General features: G+C 43.9%; 1 protein-coding gene across 3 annotated transcripts in view; it reads right to left on the bottom strand.

Moving 5' to 3' along the window:
• The window catches only part of LOC121298066 (semaphorin-3A-like), a 58,479-nt gene that overhangs the window by 17,356 nt on the left and 26,123 nt on the right, over positions 1 to 15,000 (bottom strand). For all 3 annotated transcript variants that reach the window (XM_041224847.1, XM_041224848.1, XM_041224849.1), the window contains 5 exons: positions 12,581 to 12,643; positions 12,148 to 12,267; positions 7,667 to 7,760; positions 3,402 to 3,521; positions 1,828 to 1,973 (listed from right to left, as the gene is read on the bottom strand). In XM_041224847.1, the coding sequence (XP_041080781.1) occupies positions 1,828 to 1,973; positions 3,402 to 3,521; positions 7,667 to 7,760; positions 12,148 to 12,267; positions 12,581 to 12,643 (543 nt within the window). The remainder of the gene's footprint in view (positions 1 to 1,827; positions 1,974 to 3,401; positions 3,522 to 7,666; positions 7,761 to 12,147; positions 12,268 to 12,580; positions 12,644 to 15,000) is intronic.

Genomic DNA, 15,000 nt, shown 5'->3' with positions numbered 1-15,000 from the left:
TGCAAAAAGACATTGATTCATATTTAACGTGGACATTAGGGCAAGGCTGTTACCTGTATCTGAGCTTCGTTTTGATTAAGTCTCTGTGTAACAATGTAATTATATATGAACCATTGCATGAATTTCTAATACATCTGAGTAAGCATCTATTAATTATACATGCAATTCATATAACTGGTCTGTTCCTGATAACGTTGTCTCTGTTCATTTAATTAGGGTTAGTTTTGGGTGATTAATATGTATATGTGTAGAGTGCATCATACAGTACTGATTGCTTCATATTAATTATAATGCAATTATGCAGTAGCTCCGAAGTAACTGCACTGTAATTAACATAACTTTAAATAAAGTGTTACTAAGCATGCTATATTGAATTGCATTTCAATCACAGCACTACCTGTAACTTCTTGGGAAATAAACAAGCCCCTATCTCAGTCTTACTGCACACCATCACATGTGGGTCAGTTTGAATATGAACAGCCAGGAATGAGCTTCTCAATCCCCCATTGAATACCCCCCCTCCCCCATCCCTCCCTCAGGTCAAGTGATTGATTCTGTTTAGCTTTCAGAGCTTGGATCCCAGGTAAGGACTGTACATGACAACAGACATCTTTCAACCCATCTTCAACTCAGTTATCTAGCAGAGCGTCACCTTCTAGATGTTATGCATGACGGAAGAGGTTTACAAAACACAAGCGCGGTGACCTGTGTCCAGAGCATAGCAGAGCCCAAAGGGTTAAATAAAAAGCCTTCATACAGCACAGAAAAAGCATTTCTGCTGTGACAGTGGAAATTAAACTTGAAAAAAACAAAATGACAATAGTTTAAGGACTCAGAAGTGTCATGCTGTTCCAATGATGTAATAATTATCTCTGAAGGTCTGGGTCTAGGCTCTGGGTTTAGATGTATGCATGTATGAATGCTAAGGCTGTATATCTGAGAATATGTTTGTATTAGAAGATTGCATGCATGCTAGTTAAAAATTGAAAAAATTGTTTGTTACTCATTTTGTTTTCCATTCAGAGACCTTCAACACGATAACAAGCTAATATAATAATAAAGCAGGATTCACCAAGGCTAATCTCTTCTGACTTACAGAGAGCCTTCTTGAAATGCTTTCAATCGGGCATAATTGCTGCCAGTGTTTGTGGCAGGGGGAAGCACAGAACAGCTCTCTGGGCAGCGCCAGTGACAACTAGCTTTAGTGGAGCTACTGTGGAAATATCTGAGTGAGTGAAGCTACAGTGTAAACGACTCTGAGTCTCTCCACCACGTGAGTCTGGAAAGGGCTGGGCCAGGGCCTGCTTCTGATCCAGCTCACTTCCTCTGAGGGACAATTATAGAATTTACTGCAGACCCACAGAACTGGATCCTCTATGCCTTGACAAGCTGGAATTCAGTTTGATCAATAGTTTTGATCAATAGATCAATAGTACCCTTTTAGGGGATTAGAGTCTTCACTGAATAATAAAATCAGCACAGAATGAAGACATTCATTGGTACTCATTTTCTGTTTTTTAGGTCAAATAAACTTTGCTTCATTGCAACAAACATCAATGTATTTTATTATAGTTTTCAGGAAATATTAAGATTGTTGTTCCCTTTTTAACCTTTCTTAACATTTCGTAAAAATCTGTTTTTTGCTCTCCAAGCAAGCAGCCAATTTTGACACAAATTTTTTTTTTTTTTTTGACTGACTGATGTGTAATTACAGAGGTCTGTGTTCTTAGCTAGCCTCAGCCCCAGTGTGTGTGTGTGTGTGTGTGTGTGTGTGTGTGTGTGTGTGTGTGTGTGTGTGTGTGTGAAAGGCGCTATATAAATCCGTACCTTGCAGACGCGTGCCACGCGTGAGTACACCACCTTGCCTCCGCCACTCTCTGCCTCCTGAGCGCGCTCCGTGAAGAACACGTACACCTTGTCATCCTCCTGGTTGTCACTCTCCGAGACGGACGCCACCTTCACGAACTTGGGGTCTGGCGGGGGGCAAGAGACAGCGTAAGAACGACAGCAATGTCTGAAGCAGTTGGAAGGAGACTGCTTGGAATAGTTTACCAGGGGTAACCTCTAAAACAGTGGCTCCCTGACTAGGAACCCCTGGGTCAACACTTACAGAAATGTTGCGCTCCAGAATGACCCTGACAACTAACAAAGCAATGCCCCCAGGTCTGGAATTCAATTCATTGAAGAGAATTTGGTTGGGGTTACTTCTCCCATTTACAATGCACACACATGTACCGTTGTGTAAGGACAAGCATTTACATTTCTGCAGATTCATTTAGGATGGTTTAATGTCTCGTCAAGCTAAGAACGCCTGGTAACTCCTGATCCAAAGCATTGAGAGTTACAATGCATGGAAGTGTTAACAAGGCAATTTACTACTATATTCCTGCTATATTATACATATATAGTAACACACATATTTACAACACAGCAGAAAATTGTCCTCACTAGGATTTTACAGTTCCTTACTATCTCAGCGTTACGTTGGATTTGATTTGATTGGGCAGGATTGTGCACAATAATGCTTCAGACACAGGATCTCTAACTCCTTTGAATTTTCTTAACAGAGCAGAATTCCTGAAGTTTCCTTGGAGCATACCTGCAGGATTCATTAAGGATTTTATTAGCATAGAATTCCATAAATAACTCAGAAGCCGAACTACTTAATAAATCCCTTAGGAAAGCTGCGCTGGCAGGAGTGCACAAGTAGCACAACACGAGACAGCACGCAGATTGTATTGAAACCTCAACGATAGATCTGTAGCTACATCTGTTACTCTTAAAATACTATCCCTTGGTGCCTGTTTGCCCCAGTTTGTGTACAGGTTTAGCTGCAGGAACACATCGTTACTTAAAGGGATGCTGACCAAAGCTTTTCTTGCCTCTTTTTAGTTTAGACCGCTCCTGTTCTGCTGTGCGGAAGATCTGTTGGTTCTTTGCATGCTTTTTCCAGAGAATCAAGGCTACTGATTAAAAATGCTGCACCCTAGCACTGGCACCTAATCATTTCCAATGCTGTAGGTCATGATTGTAATTAGACCACAGGAGTGAATCCGACCCACAGCATGCAGAAAACGATTATCTACCCATGAGATATTCAGCAGAAGAAAAAAAAACTGAAAGTGTTGCCAGTGCTGATAGCAGATTTTACTGCTGAATTATTTCCCTATTACATGACTGCATTCAATCAGTCGGTGTAGATGGTGTAGCACTGTATATATGCATTTAAAATGAAGGTCTTCTAGAATTGTGTGCAGGTTTCTGTCACTTTTGATAACTTAGTGGTGTGTTTCTGTGTCCTCCTCCTTTGTCTGAAAGTTTGACTGCTCAGCATCCTAACTCAGGGAGAGAAAGCGTCTCTTAAAGCGCCGCTGTCTTTTTGGGTTGAATAAAGCACTCACCCTGCAGCCACTTGGAATCATACTGCTCTGTGCGGATCACGTGACGGGCTCCCAGACTCCGGAAGAACGCTGTGTCCCTGCTCATGAAATCCGAGGAAATACCAGCGTAGAGCTCTCCATCTGCAATCAACAAACAACATGCATCAGCAAACACAGTTCCACTGAAACCTGCTTCAATCGGCTGAAGGGTTGGTTATTGGTGAAAGCCTGTCTCAGTTGGTTCGTAAGAGGGTGTGGGATTTTATACTGCTGATTTAGATTTACGGGTAACGCTTTGTTGCATGTTCCATTCGGAATAATGTGTTTGTGCTTAAACTGCTTGGATTATTTCCAACATGGGATGGAACAGCCTAAACACAGACACACAGAGGGCTGCCCTTGGCAAATATCTTCCAAGTAAAAGCTTAATGTGAATCCAACACTGCACCTGAAATAAAACACAGCCAGATTTTATCAGGGAAGCAATCCAAGTTGTCTTAAAAATAACAGGAAGAAGAGGTTTTCACTCTGCAAATTTGTAGTCCGTTTACAGGGTAATTTAGCAGCTAGCAATGCTTTCCCTATGACAACTGTATTCTGGGCACATGACAGACACCCAGGTGCATAAAATCAGAGTCGAGACTTACCCGTGCAATGGAGACAGGCGTGCCCTATAGTTATAGCTGTTCTAGTGTTGCTTAGTTTTTCCTTTTGGTTTCCCAACTAAAAAAGTGAAAGGAAAGACCTCACTTGTCATTGAACATGCATTTACTGAGCTGTGCCACACGCTTTCATCGCAGGTCTTTTTTTCTCACGCTACCATACTTTTCTACCATGCTTCACCACATGGTAGATCCTAAATACAAAACATGAAATATTTTTCGCTTAACTCTAAGTCACTTTACTTGGATGCAATTTGGACCACACAAAATCCCCCAGCCCTGCCAAGATGCGCTTAAAATAAACTGACTCTCCGCCCTGCACTGGCTCCTCTCAGCATCAGTATACTTTTGAAAGCGGTTTGTCAAACACAGAGTCAAGCAAAGATTATCTTAAACAAAATATTACAGCAAGCTCTTGGAAGCCATCCGATTTCCCTGCAGTGAGGGTCAAACCAAGCAGAGGTTACAGTTAATGTATATAAGCACACAGTCAGGCCGTCAATATCTCATTCCTGTTTCTCCGAGCAGCCAGACGGTTTACTGTGCAGAACTCCCTCACAGCCAAATACTCAGCTTTCTGAAATTCATTTCCCTAATGAAACCGTATCGCTGTGTTCATCTTCCAAGCTCCTCGGAAACAAATTGCCCCATCAATCTTGTTTCCTCTCCAATCACAAAGGGAATCTGTTTCCTTAAAAGTAAAAGGGATGCCTTTACTCTGAAGCCAGCGCGGGCGAGAAAGAGCCAACAACGTCAGACTTTCTGCTCATAAACATTTCCTAATAGGGAGAGCCTGCCTGCACTCAATATTCACTGCATTCCGAACCTATTCCTCAGAATCCAAGGAAAACAGACATGGCCAAGGCAGTCGTTACTGGGAGACTGGCATTTGTCAATCCACTAACACAGATTTGTATACGGGATTGTAAAGCTGGTCAGTTTCACATATGACCACAGGGGGAGCCAGTCATGATCAGGACGGATTCGAAGGAGATGCAGTCAATATTCTAATCCTGATGACTGCCTGACAGTGGGCTACTGTCTCAGATAGTAGTATAATGATTGACACACACATGCAAGGCATATCTCTTGACTGTTTATTAACATGTAACTAAACTTTAGCAAACGCTTAAACTGCAATTCAATAGTTATTTATGACACTCAAAACAAAGCATTACCAAAAAGCATTGACTGTAGTGGGAAGATACCCCCTCTATATATAGCCAATAAAACTGAAAAGTATTGAGTTAATGTACAAGAGTTGAATGCCAGGGAGGTTTGTCTGTCTGTATCTGGGTTGAGCTGAGGTTGAACTCCACCGATCTCCAGGCTAGCTGCTGAGCCCTTCCCCCAGTGTGATTGATGTGTGGATCTGTACCGGTGGTCGATCCTCACCTGCAGCACAGCACAGAGCAAACGCTTCCACAGAGAAAACAAAGAAAAGCTAGAGGAAACTGGGAAGACAGAAAACACTCCCGAGGTGTGCTCCAATAAAGTTTCCCAAAAGAACAGCGTAACCAGGAGCGTGCTGCAGCAAAAACATGCTGTGTCTTCCACAGCCATCAGGAAAGACCCTGGAAACGTGCTTTACTCTAGGACTGAGAGCACGGCCAGCCAATCAACCATGAAACAGTCAGACCATGAAAGGGTTAACAGGTTAAATATGCAACGTGTATTTACAAAAAAAGCAGACTTCATCCTATGATACGGCTGTAAGGTTATATATTATATATATATATATATATATATATATATATATATATATATATATATATATATATATATATATATATTGCTGTGCTGTACTGGAAGTAGGAGTATTCGATCTATAGTAAACAACGAGGTAATCTTTAGAAAAAAATATTTCCTGGCCAAAGCTAATGAAAATAGTGATGCTAGGAAGGGCAGCCATGGTGACAGACAGCTACTGTTGAGCTGAAGTAGTAAAAAAGACAGCCACACTCTGCCAGGCCTCCAAAGTAAACAGAGTTTCAGACTTTCATCTGGGACGCACACTCTCACACTGACAGACCCCCTCCCTAAAGAGAAGCTGGCTGATCGGAGAGCACACACTCCTTCACACACACTCTCACACTGACAGACCCCCTCCCTAAAGAGAAGCTGGCTGATCGGAGAGCACACACTCCTTCACACACACTCTCACACTGACAGACCCCCTCCCTAAAGAGAAGCTGGCTGATCGGAGAGCACACACTCCTTCACACACACTCTCACACTGACAGACCCCCTCCCTAAAGAGAAGCTGGCTGATCGGAGAGCACACACTCCTTCACACACACTCTCACACTGACAGACCCCCTCCCTAAAGAGAAGCTGGCTGATCGGAGAGCACACACTCCTTCACACACACTCTCACACTGACAGACCCCCTCCCTAAAGAGAAGCTGGCTGATCGGAGAGCACACACTCCTTCACACACACTCTCACACTGACAGACCCCCTCCCTAAAGAGAAGCTGGCTGATCGGAGAGCACACACTCCTTCACACACACTCTCACACTGACAGACCCCCTCCCTAAAGAGAAGCTGGCTGATCGGAGAGCACACACTCCTTCACACACACTCTCACACTGACAGACCCCCTCCCTAAAGAGAAGCTGGCTGATCGGAGAGCACACACTCCTTCACACACACACTTCACACACACTCCTTCACACACTGACAGACCCCCTCCCTAAAGAGAAGCTGGCTGATCGGAGAGCACACACTCCTTCACACACACTCTCACACTGACAGACCCCCTCCCTAAAGAGAAGCTGGCTGATCGGAGAGCACACACTCCTTCACACACACTCTCACACTGACAGACCCCCTCCCTAAAGAGAAGCTGGCTGATCGGAGAGCACACACTCCTTCACACACACTCTCACACTGACAGACCCCCTCCCTAAAGAGAAGCTGGCTGATCGGAGAGCACACACTCCTTCACACAAACTCTCACACTGACAGACCCCCTCCCTAAAGAGAAGCTGGCTGATCGGAGAGCACACACTCCTTCACACACACTCTCACACTGACAGACCCCCTCCCTAAAGAGAAGCTGGCTGATCGGAGAGCACACACTCCTCCTTCACACACACTCTCACACTGACAGACCCCCTCCCTAAAGAGAAGCTGGCTGATCGGAGAGCACACACTCCTTCACACACACTCTCACACTGACAGACCCCCTCCCTAAAGAGAAGCTGGCTGATCGGAGAGCACACACTCCTTCACACACACTCTCACACTGACAGACCCCCTCCCTAAAGAGAAGCTGGCTGATCGGAGAGCACACACTCCTTCACACACACTCTCACACTGACAGACCCCCTCCCTAAAGAGAAGCTGGCTGATCGGAGAGCACACACTCCTTCACACAAACTCTCACACTGACAGACCCCCTCCCTAAAGAGAAGCTGGCTGATCGGAGAGCACACACTCCTTCACACACACTCTCACACTGACAGACCCCCTCCCTAAAGAGAAGCTGGCTGATCGGAGAGCACACACTCCTTCACACACACTCTCACACTGACAGACCCCCTCCCTAATGAGAAGCTGGCTGATCGGAGAGCACACACTCCTTCGCACACACTCACTCTCTCCCTCACTCCCACTCACCGGTCATGTCGGTGGCTGTCCTCTGTCGCGGGTCGTACGGGCACTTCCCCTTTCCACACTCCGTCTGCCCTGGGCCCAGGACCAGCCTCTCGCTCTGGGGAAAGAACACGGTGAGGTTAGGGAGGGGGAGGAGGAGGGTCACTACAAGGTGGAGCAGAGCAGAATGAATCAATGTGTTTTATACTGTAGGTGGTATCGCCTGAATCAAACACTGCAAACATGCACTGGGTCTGTATTACACCACCCCTTCATTGTAATGATAGAAAGGAGCTCTTAACTGCACAGTTTCTCATGAATACGGTAATTAGCGACCATTCAAATACTTTATTAATAACAGGTGCTAACAAAGCCATTATTAAGGATCACAGGAGTACTGTAACTGCACCTGGATGTCAAGGAGTATATTCATTACAGCACAAACAACCTGATCAGTTTAGCTTTTTTCTTGTTGTTGTTCTGAAAGCTAATTGACACAGTCTAGACTGAAATGCTTTTGGCTTGTAATGAAACGCATTGAAAATGTGAGCAATGGGAGTTCTTCAAGTCAATGCCATTTATCAACGCTCTGAATTAAGCACCCACATTTGCTTTCCATAACTTATGGCAGGCCGGCCACTTCAGAGGAAACAGAACAAGTGAACACCCATTGCATGTTTAAAGTTACTGGCAATCTGTGACTGTGACCGATGTCTAGTTCTGACTGGGGATTTAGGGTTACAGTACCTACACTGGCTGTGCAAAACTAGGGAATGTACTGTCCTGTAGATCAAAGAGACAAGTCTGAAAGTCTGAAAAGTTTGCATGTGATTGTGTGACGTGTCATGTCCACTAGATCTGATAAAACAGTAGGCTCTCAATAACATTAGCCTGGAGCAACGTGCCTCATCCAGACAGACTCCAGGGTGCTCCTGAAGAGGCACCCTTTACAGAAACCCTGCATAGAAACCGTGCCCACTGGACTACACGTGGACAACCTGTGGCTTTGGTAACAGGTCATTCAAACTGTACTGGCTAGCAAGAGGCCAATTACAGTATGTTCAAGACCAGACCCGTGAAACTAGCCCATGGATAAAATGAAATATATCAAAATAATCATGATCTAAATGTGTCTCTAACCTCTGATAACAAGGCGCAGAGAGCTGGCCTGTCTTGTTCTGCATGTTCAGATGAGTTAAGGAGGTGTTTGTTTGTTTTCTAAACAGAAAGGCTTTGCGATCGGGTTTGATGTTCAGAATTTGTGATCCGGTTATTGAAGCCAGCGGTATGTACAATATCGGGGATCTCTCTGAAATCTCGAGCATTGAAAGATAATTATCAAACACAGATGGGGTTTGGGTTTATTCCAGATCTCTGGACACTTCAGAACACACACAACAAACCCCCTTGTTCTTGTTCTTCACACGGCAGTGAGAAGATGGATTCAAGGTCTATGAGTTTATTTATTGGCACGTGAAGGTGCACAGTGAGCCAAGGCTAGGGGCAAGGCAGTTTCAGAGCAGGCAGAGAGAGCAGGCTAATGTGTTTTTGTGATTGGATCATTTTTATAAATGCTGCGACAAGGAGAGAATGAATCTGAGCTGTAAATCTCCCTCCCGACCTGTGAGAGCGCTGCGCTCGAGTGCAGGTAGGACCTGAAGCTGTTGCACTGTCCGGTGCACTCCTCGTGGTCAGCTCTGCAGTGTGCACTGATTGGTTAGATTTTGGTTCCGGGTACACTGATTGGCAGTGCTGACTGTGAGGAGGAGCCTGGCTGTACATAGGGGAGTAGTTTTGGGGCGCTCGCGCTCGAGTGTTGGGCCACACTGTGTTGCCTGTGTTTTTGCAGCCGGCGTTGTGCTTACATCATTTCAGACTACGAGGAGAGACGTGAAGGATCAGCGCAGAGATACACACTCTGTAGAGAAGCTGCTGACTGAGGACCCCTGTGCCGTGCTGCTGACCCTGTTGTCCCAGCTGTGTGAAAGACTCTTTATTTTGGAGCGTGTGAAAGTGTTCAGGACTTGTTTGTTTTTTATTTCTATTTTCAGCTTCACCGTCGCTGGTTCTGTTCAGGCATGTTTATTTTTGCTTGCCTGTAATAATAAAAGGCACCCACAGGAGGCATTATTCTGCATGTCCTGTTGTTGACGTCGTTCTTGTGCAACCACTCCCCACATGCTGACAATGCCAATAAATGTTACTCCACTTTCTTCAACTGAGAACTAAATAATATGTTCAATGGAAAATGTTAATTCTGTTCCTGTATTTAGTGGACAATACTTAGCAAAAGAAGAGCAGCTTTGCATGGGTCTGAGCCGGGAATATCACTCTTCTTCTTCTTTTCTTCTTCTTCTTCTTCTTCTTTTTCTTCTGTCATTTTCAGTGACTGGTGTCTCAGAAGCATAAAGCCCCTCCCCCTGTGACCTCAGCAGAGCTCTCAGAATCATGTGTAACACGAGGTACACCACAGTGTAACCATAATCCTGTCCCCCTGCAACACACTTCAAGAGTGGATATGATTATATTACCAGACTCCAGAATGAATGACGATCACACAGAGGATGTAATTTAGCGTTTGCAGTTCCGGAGGGAGATGAAGAGAACACCTCACTGTGTCTACTCACACTGCGCCTGAGCAGAAGATTGAAGTCTAACACTTCATACTATGCACTTTGTTTTTTAGAGATACAGTGTGTAGTCAGAGTGGATAATAACATTTTAAAAAGTGTTGCCTCTGTCAGAGAGTTAGCTTTATTTAGTTTTCTATTTCAAAAGTGATTTTTCATTTTTTTTTCGATGGGGTGTTACTAAACCACAAGGTCAGTCCACCAAGGTTACAGCAGCTGCAGAAGAGCGGCCGTGCCGGTCTCTGATTGGCTGTAGATGATGCATGCACAGTGTTAAACAGGACGCCGTGACATCACCGCTCAGTCTGTAGTGGCTGAGGACATTCAGCCCGAGTGAAACAGTGCCAGAGAGTTAAATAAAACAGCACAGCAATTAAAAAGGAAAGCGGATTAAACTGTTGAAGGACTATGGTGCAGACTCCAGTTTTTATTTGTCACTAACTCTTATACTTCATACAGTATATGACATCAAATATACTGTACAGATTATGATATATGTAATTATAGTTTGTGTCGAGAGTACTGGTGTTGAATATGAAACAGTAAGTAAACACTACACCTCACAGTAGTTTTGTATAACAATTCATATTCAATTCTGATGTGGGAATCTGTCCTGCATTCATTCAAACCACACAACAGAATGGGATGAACTACAGTAGGGTTGGTTCTTTCATCTCAGCAAGAAGTGGCACAGCACGTTGGACTGTGTACCAGAAGACCAGGGTTCGATTCTATATCATGATATAAGGAGGAGGCTGCCGTCGTCTTCTAACACTGGTTTAAATTGTTTCTAGACAAAATTCTGAATGAAAAAGCAAAATTTTAAAAATTTTTTTTAAAAAATACAGAAATGAAAACAATAAATAATAATAATAATTTGCAGCTTAAACAAATAGAGTCCTGCAGAATATTTCCTCCCATTGAGTCTGTCCCACAGCCTGAAGTGGGATTACCGCAGATGTATTCAGTGTGTTGTGTTCATCCCTGACCACGGCATACATCAGTCCTCTGTGCCTCTTATCCTCACCATAGCATATTACAAGCAATTCATAAAAATGATGAGCTGGAACGAGAACACAAGTGGCCCGTTTTAAAAAGGCTTTTCAAGGCACAGGATCAGAGCTTTCAGTCCAGGGCTGGAGATTCTTAAAATCAAGGATAATAATAACAGAAGAATAAACGCTGGGAAAATGCGGTGAAAATCTGAGAATGATTCGCTTTGATTATTTAATCAACATGTCTTTCTCTATTCTCAGCATCCTAACAAGGCGCAGATCTGAAGAAAGCAGTAAGAAGGATCCATGCAGTCCACAGCGCCATGGCTTAGACAGCCCCCTGTAGCAGGATATTTAACTTCAAAGTGTGAGCGTAGAATTCCAACATCTGTGCTCTTCTGTAATGCAGAGCTTGGTCAAGGAACTGGATTAAAAACATACACCAGTACAGTGCGTCGTGCGGCTCCTTCGACACACAACAGCCTGGGTTTTACTGCCCTTGACCTCAAGACTGAATCTAGAAAACTGCTTCCTTGTGGCACGGTAAATAAATAAATAAATAAATAAGAAAGGATAGGAAGACAGGAATCTCATTGTGGCTGGTTTGAGAGGCCTCCTAGCACCCAGCCCTATAATACAGGACCTTTTCAAGGAGCGCATGGTCCAGACTGGTGACTGATCTGAGTTAGCAACGGAAACAATCGTATTTACAGTTCTATTGCAGGGACATTCCTATGTGTTCTGTGCACAAATCTAGCTGGCAGGGGTGGGGTTGCTCTATGTGTCTATGGCAGTCTGGTCACTTGGGCTGTGCAAAACGGCAGAGGTTTGCCATGCAGTGGCGGAGGGAGGTGGTGTGGCTATGGATGGCGGTGCTTACCCGGTCGAAGAGGGCAGTGTGGATGTAGGCACAGCGCGGGTGGAAGGCTCCCGTCCCGCACACATACAGGTGGGTCTGGTTATAGAGGTGAAGGACCCGCAGGAAATTGGCACAGTCCAGCTGTTGAAGCAAAACCATGAATACACAAACACACATATATATAATTCAGGGTTATATTTATAATTCAGGGATTGTGTTTGAGGTCCCTGTTCACAAAGCTTTAAAGGTTATTTTAAGGATTTTTTAAAAGCCCATTTTGATCATAAAACCTGTTTTCAGCCGTTTCAGAGCAGGTGTATTAGTTTATATTTGTCTTTCAAAGCATCATTTAACCGAACAGAATCTCCAAAAAATAATTCCTTTAATAAGTGATGTGAATATTAGATGCCTCAGTCCTTGTCACCAGTGATAATGAATGAAAATATGTACAAACCTCTGGATCTTTCCCTGCCATCTTACACTCCTCAATGCGGTCAGAAGTTGCTGGCCAGTAGAGCTGTGGACACAGGAAGATTAATTAATGCACCTGCATATCAGTCAGATTAAACATTTGTGCAATGAATCTCCTCCTAGCGGCTGATGAGTTAATAATAATGGCTTTAGCATAAGAGAAGTGAATTGGCATCTCAGCCCACTGAATTGAATGGAAAGACAAGGGTTGGACGTGAACCACAAACCAATGGTTCAAAGAAGAACATCTTACCGTTCAGCTAAAGAGCCAGCTCTGCAGTGGAGAGGTGAGTGCGTGGGTAATGCTGATGTCAGTACTATTAACTCTTCAGCCACTAGGAGGAGAGTCATTACACTGCATGCTGGCATTTCTCAGCCTTACTGAAATAGAGAGGTCGATGCCCTGCCATTGAGGCGCACTGTGTGGCTCGTCTAATTAATCCATAAAAGGGGTGTTAACCTCTTGACTCTGACCATTTGTGACACGTCTGCCTGCCCAGACCCAAGCAACAACAACAAAGGTGTCATCAGACAGCCCTCTTCATCAAGCCAGCAACTCCCCCTCCCTCCTCCAGTTATAAAACACACCCATTCTTCACTCAAGAACCTCTTGGGTTGCTACAGTGAGCCATACTGCTCTGCTTTAGTTCTTGTACACGGATAAGAACGATGCACGCCTCCACTACCATTCGTTGTATCATGATATAAAAGTGTCTTGATGATGAATCGCTACACCCCCAGTAATCAATAAACAAATCAACAGGGGGTGGAAAACGTCAGCAGGATTGTAGCGCGCTCAAGGGAGGCGTTGTTCCAATCCACCATCTGTTTAACTGGTTAAAATAGAATAGGTTTTGGAAGAACAGTGGCTGAATACCTCACACAGTGGAGACAGTGGGGGGGATTCCACACAGAACGAGGGCTGGGCAGGCACACAGAGGAATGCCATCACCACAGCTGAACTCGGCTAGGAATGATAACTACAGCCACCCAGTGCAGAGGAAGAAGAGCCCAAGCAGAGAGGGATAACACAGAGAGCTTGTTATCATAGCAGAGGGAGGTACAGACTAATCCTTTGTCAATGTATTAGGGGGACAAGTCAGCTACCAGAGCAGGATAGCAGGGTGCTGGGTTTCTCCTCTCAGACAGCTCTGTAATTGAATTACCTCTGACTGGTCTTCCTCTGAAGATGCAATGTGTTTGTTCAGCTGCCTGCCCTGAGCAGCCCGTTCCAAGTGTTGTCTCTTTAAATGCCTGTGTATTGTTAGTTAGTGTATTGCTCACTTTGAACATCGCCCTGCGAAAACATTCCGGCAGGAAGCAGAATGGAATATTTTGGAAGAGCGGGGGTCTGGAGGCCTGGCTGCACTCCATAGCCCATTCCCTGAGCAACTGGGAAAGTTAGGCTACCGGTAGTGTGCTGTCCACCCTGGCTTCTGAAAGGGTCTTTAGGGGGCAGATGTGGAACCGTACTAGAGTCTTTCGCACAAACCCTAACCCTAACCTTAATTAAGATTAGGGTTTGGGCTTTTTAAAAATATAAACTCAGCATTCGAATTCTCTCAGCTGACCCATCGCTGAAAATCCTGGCCTGTCTTTCTGCACCCATGCCCTTTAAGGAAAACCCATATAAAGATAATAGTACCATCCACAAGCACTATGGCTTCCTATAGTATTTCCTGTAGTATATCATTTGAACTGCACTATATTTTGTATGGGTGTATTAACTCGGTAAATGCCCCACTTTAGCTATGGGTAACCCATATTTGCATGGCATAAATAGTTATTTAATTGCTATGCAATTACCAGTTTAACTGACCCTTACTATAACAGGAATAGCCAATAGAACATGTCATGTGTAAGCTGCAGGAGCCATAAACCTCTGTGATAACACTATGTAACACAGTTTTTGTTCCTGGGTAGTAAGTGTTATTTCCTAATTGCTTATGCCTCAAAAGTATAGAAAATGGCTATTATTCCCCACAAACTTTGCTTTTGTGACCAAGACAGTGATATTTCGAAATATCACTATTTCCAATGAGAAAACGGGCAAATTTGTGTCTTTTCGTTCACATAAAGTCAGAAAAAAACAACATATGAATCCAAATTAATATGTATTTATACTAAAGTATTACAAAAATGACTACAAAAGATTTAGAAGTGAGTAGTTTTTCCAGATTTAAATACAGTATAATCGTAAATCTGGAAAAACTACTCACTTCTAAATCTTTTGTAGTCATTTTTGTATTACTTTAGTATAAATACATGTTAATTTGGATTCATATGTTGTTTTTTTCTGACTTTATGTGAACGAAAAGACACACATTTGCCCGTTTTCCCATTGGAAATAGTGATATTTTGAAATGTACCTGTCCTGGTCACAAAAGCAAAGTTTGTGGGGAA

This window comes from Polyodon spathula, chromosome 23 (assembly GCF_017654505.1).
Source record: "Polyodon spathula isolate WHYD16114869_AA chromosome 23, ASM1765450v1, whole genome shotgun sequence".
In the NCBI taxonomy this organism is placed as follows: domain Eukaryota; kingdom Metazoa; phylum Chordata; class Actinopteri; order Acipenseriformes; family Polyodontidae; genus Polyodon; species Polyodon spathula.
Note: the sequence above shows the minus strand (reverse complement) of the source record. Positions and strands in the feature narration are given on the sequence as shown.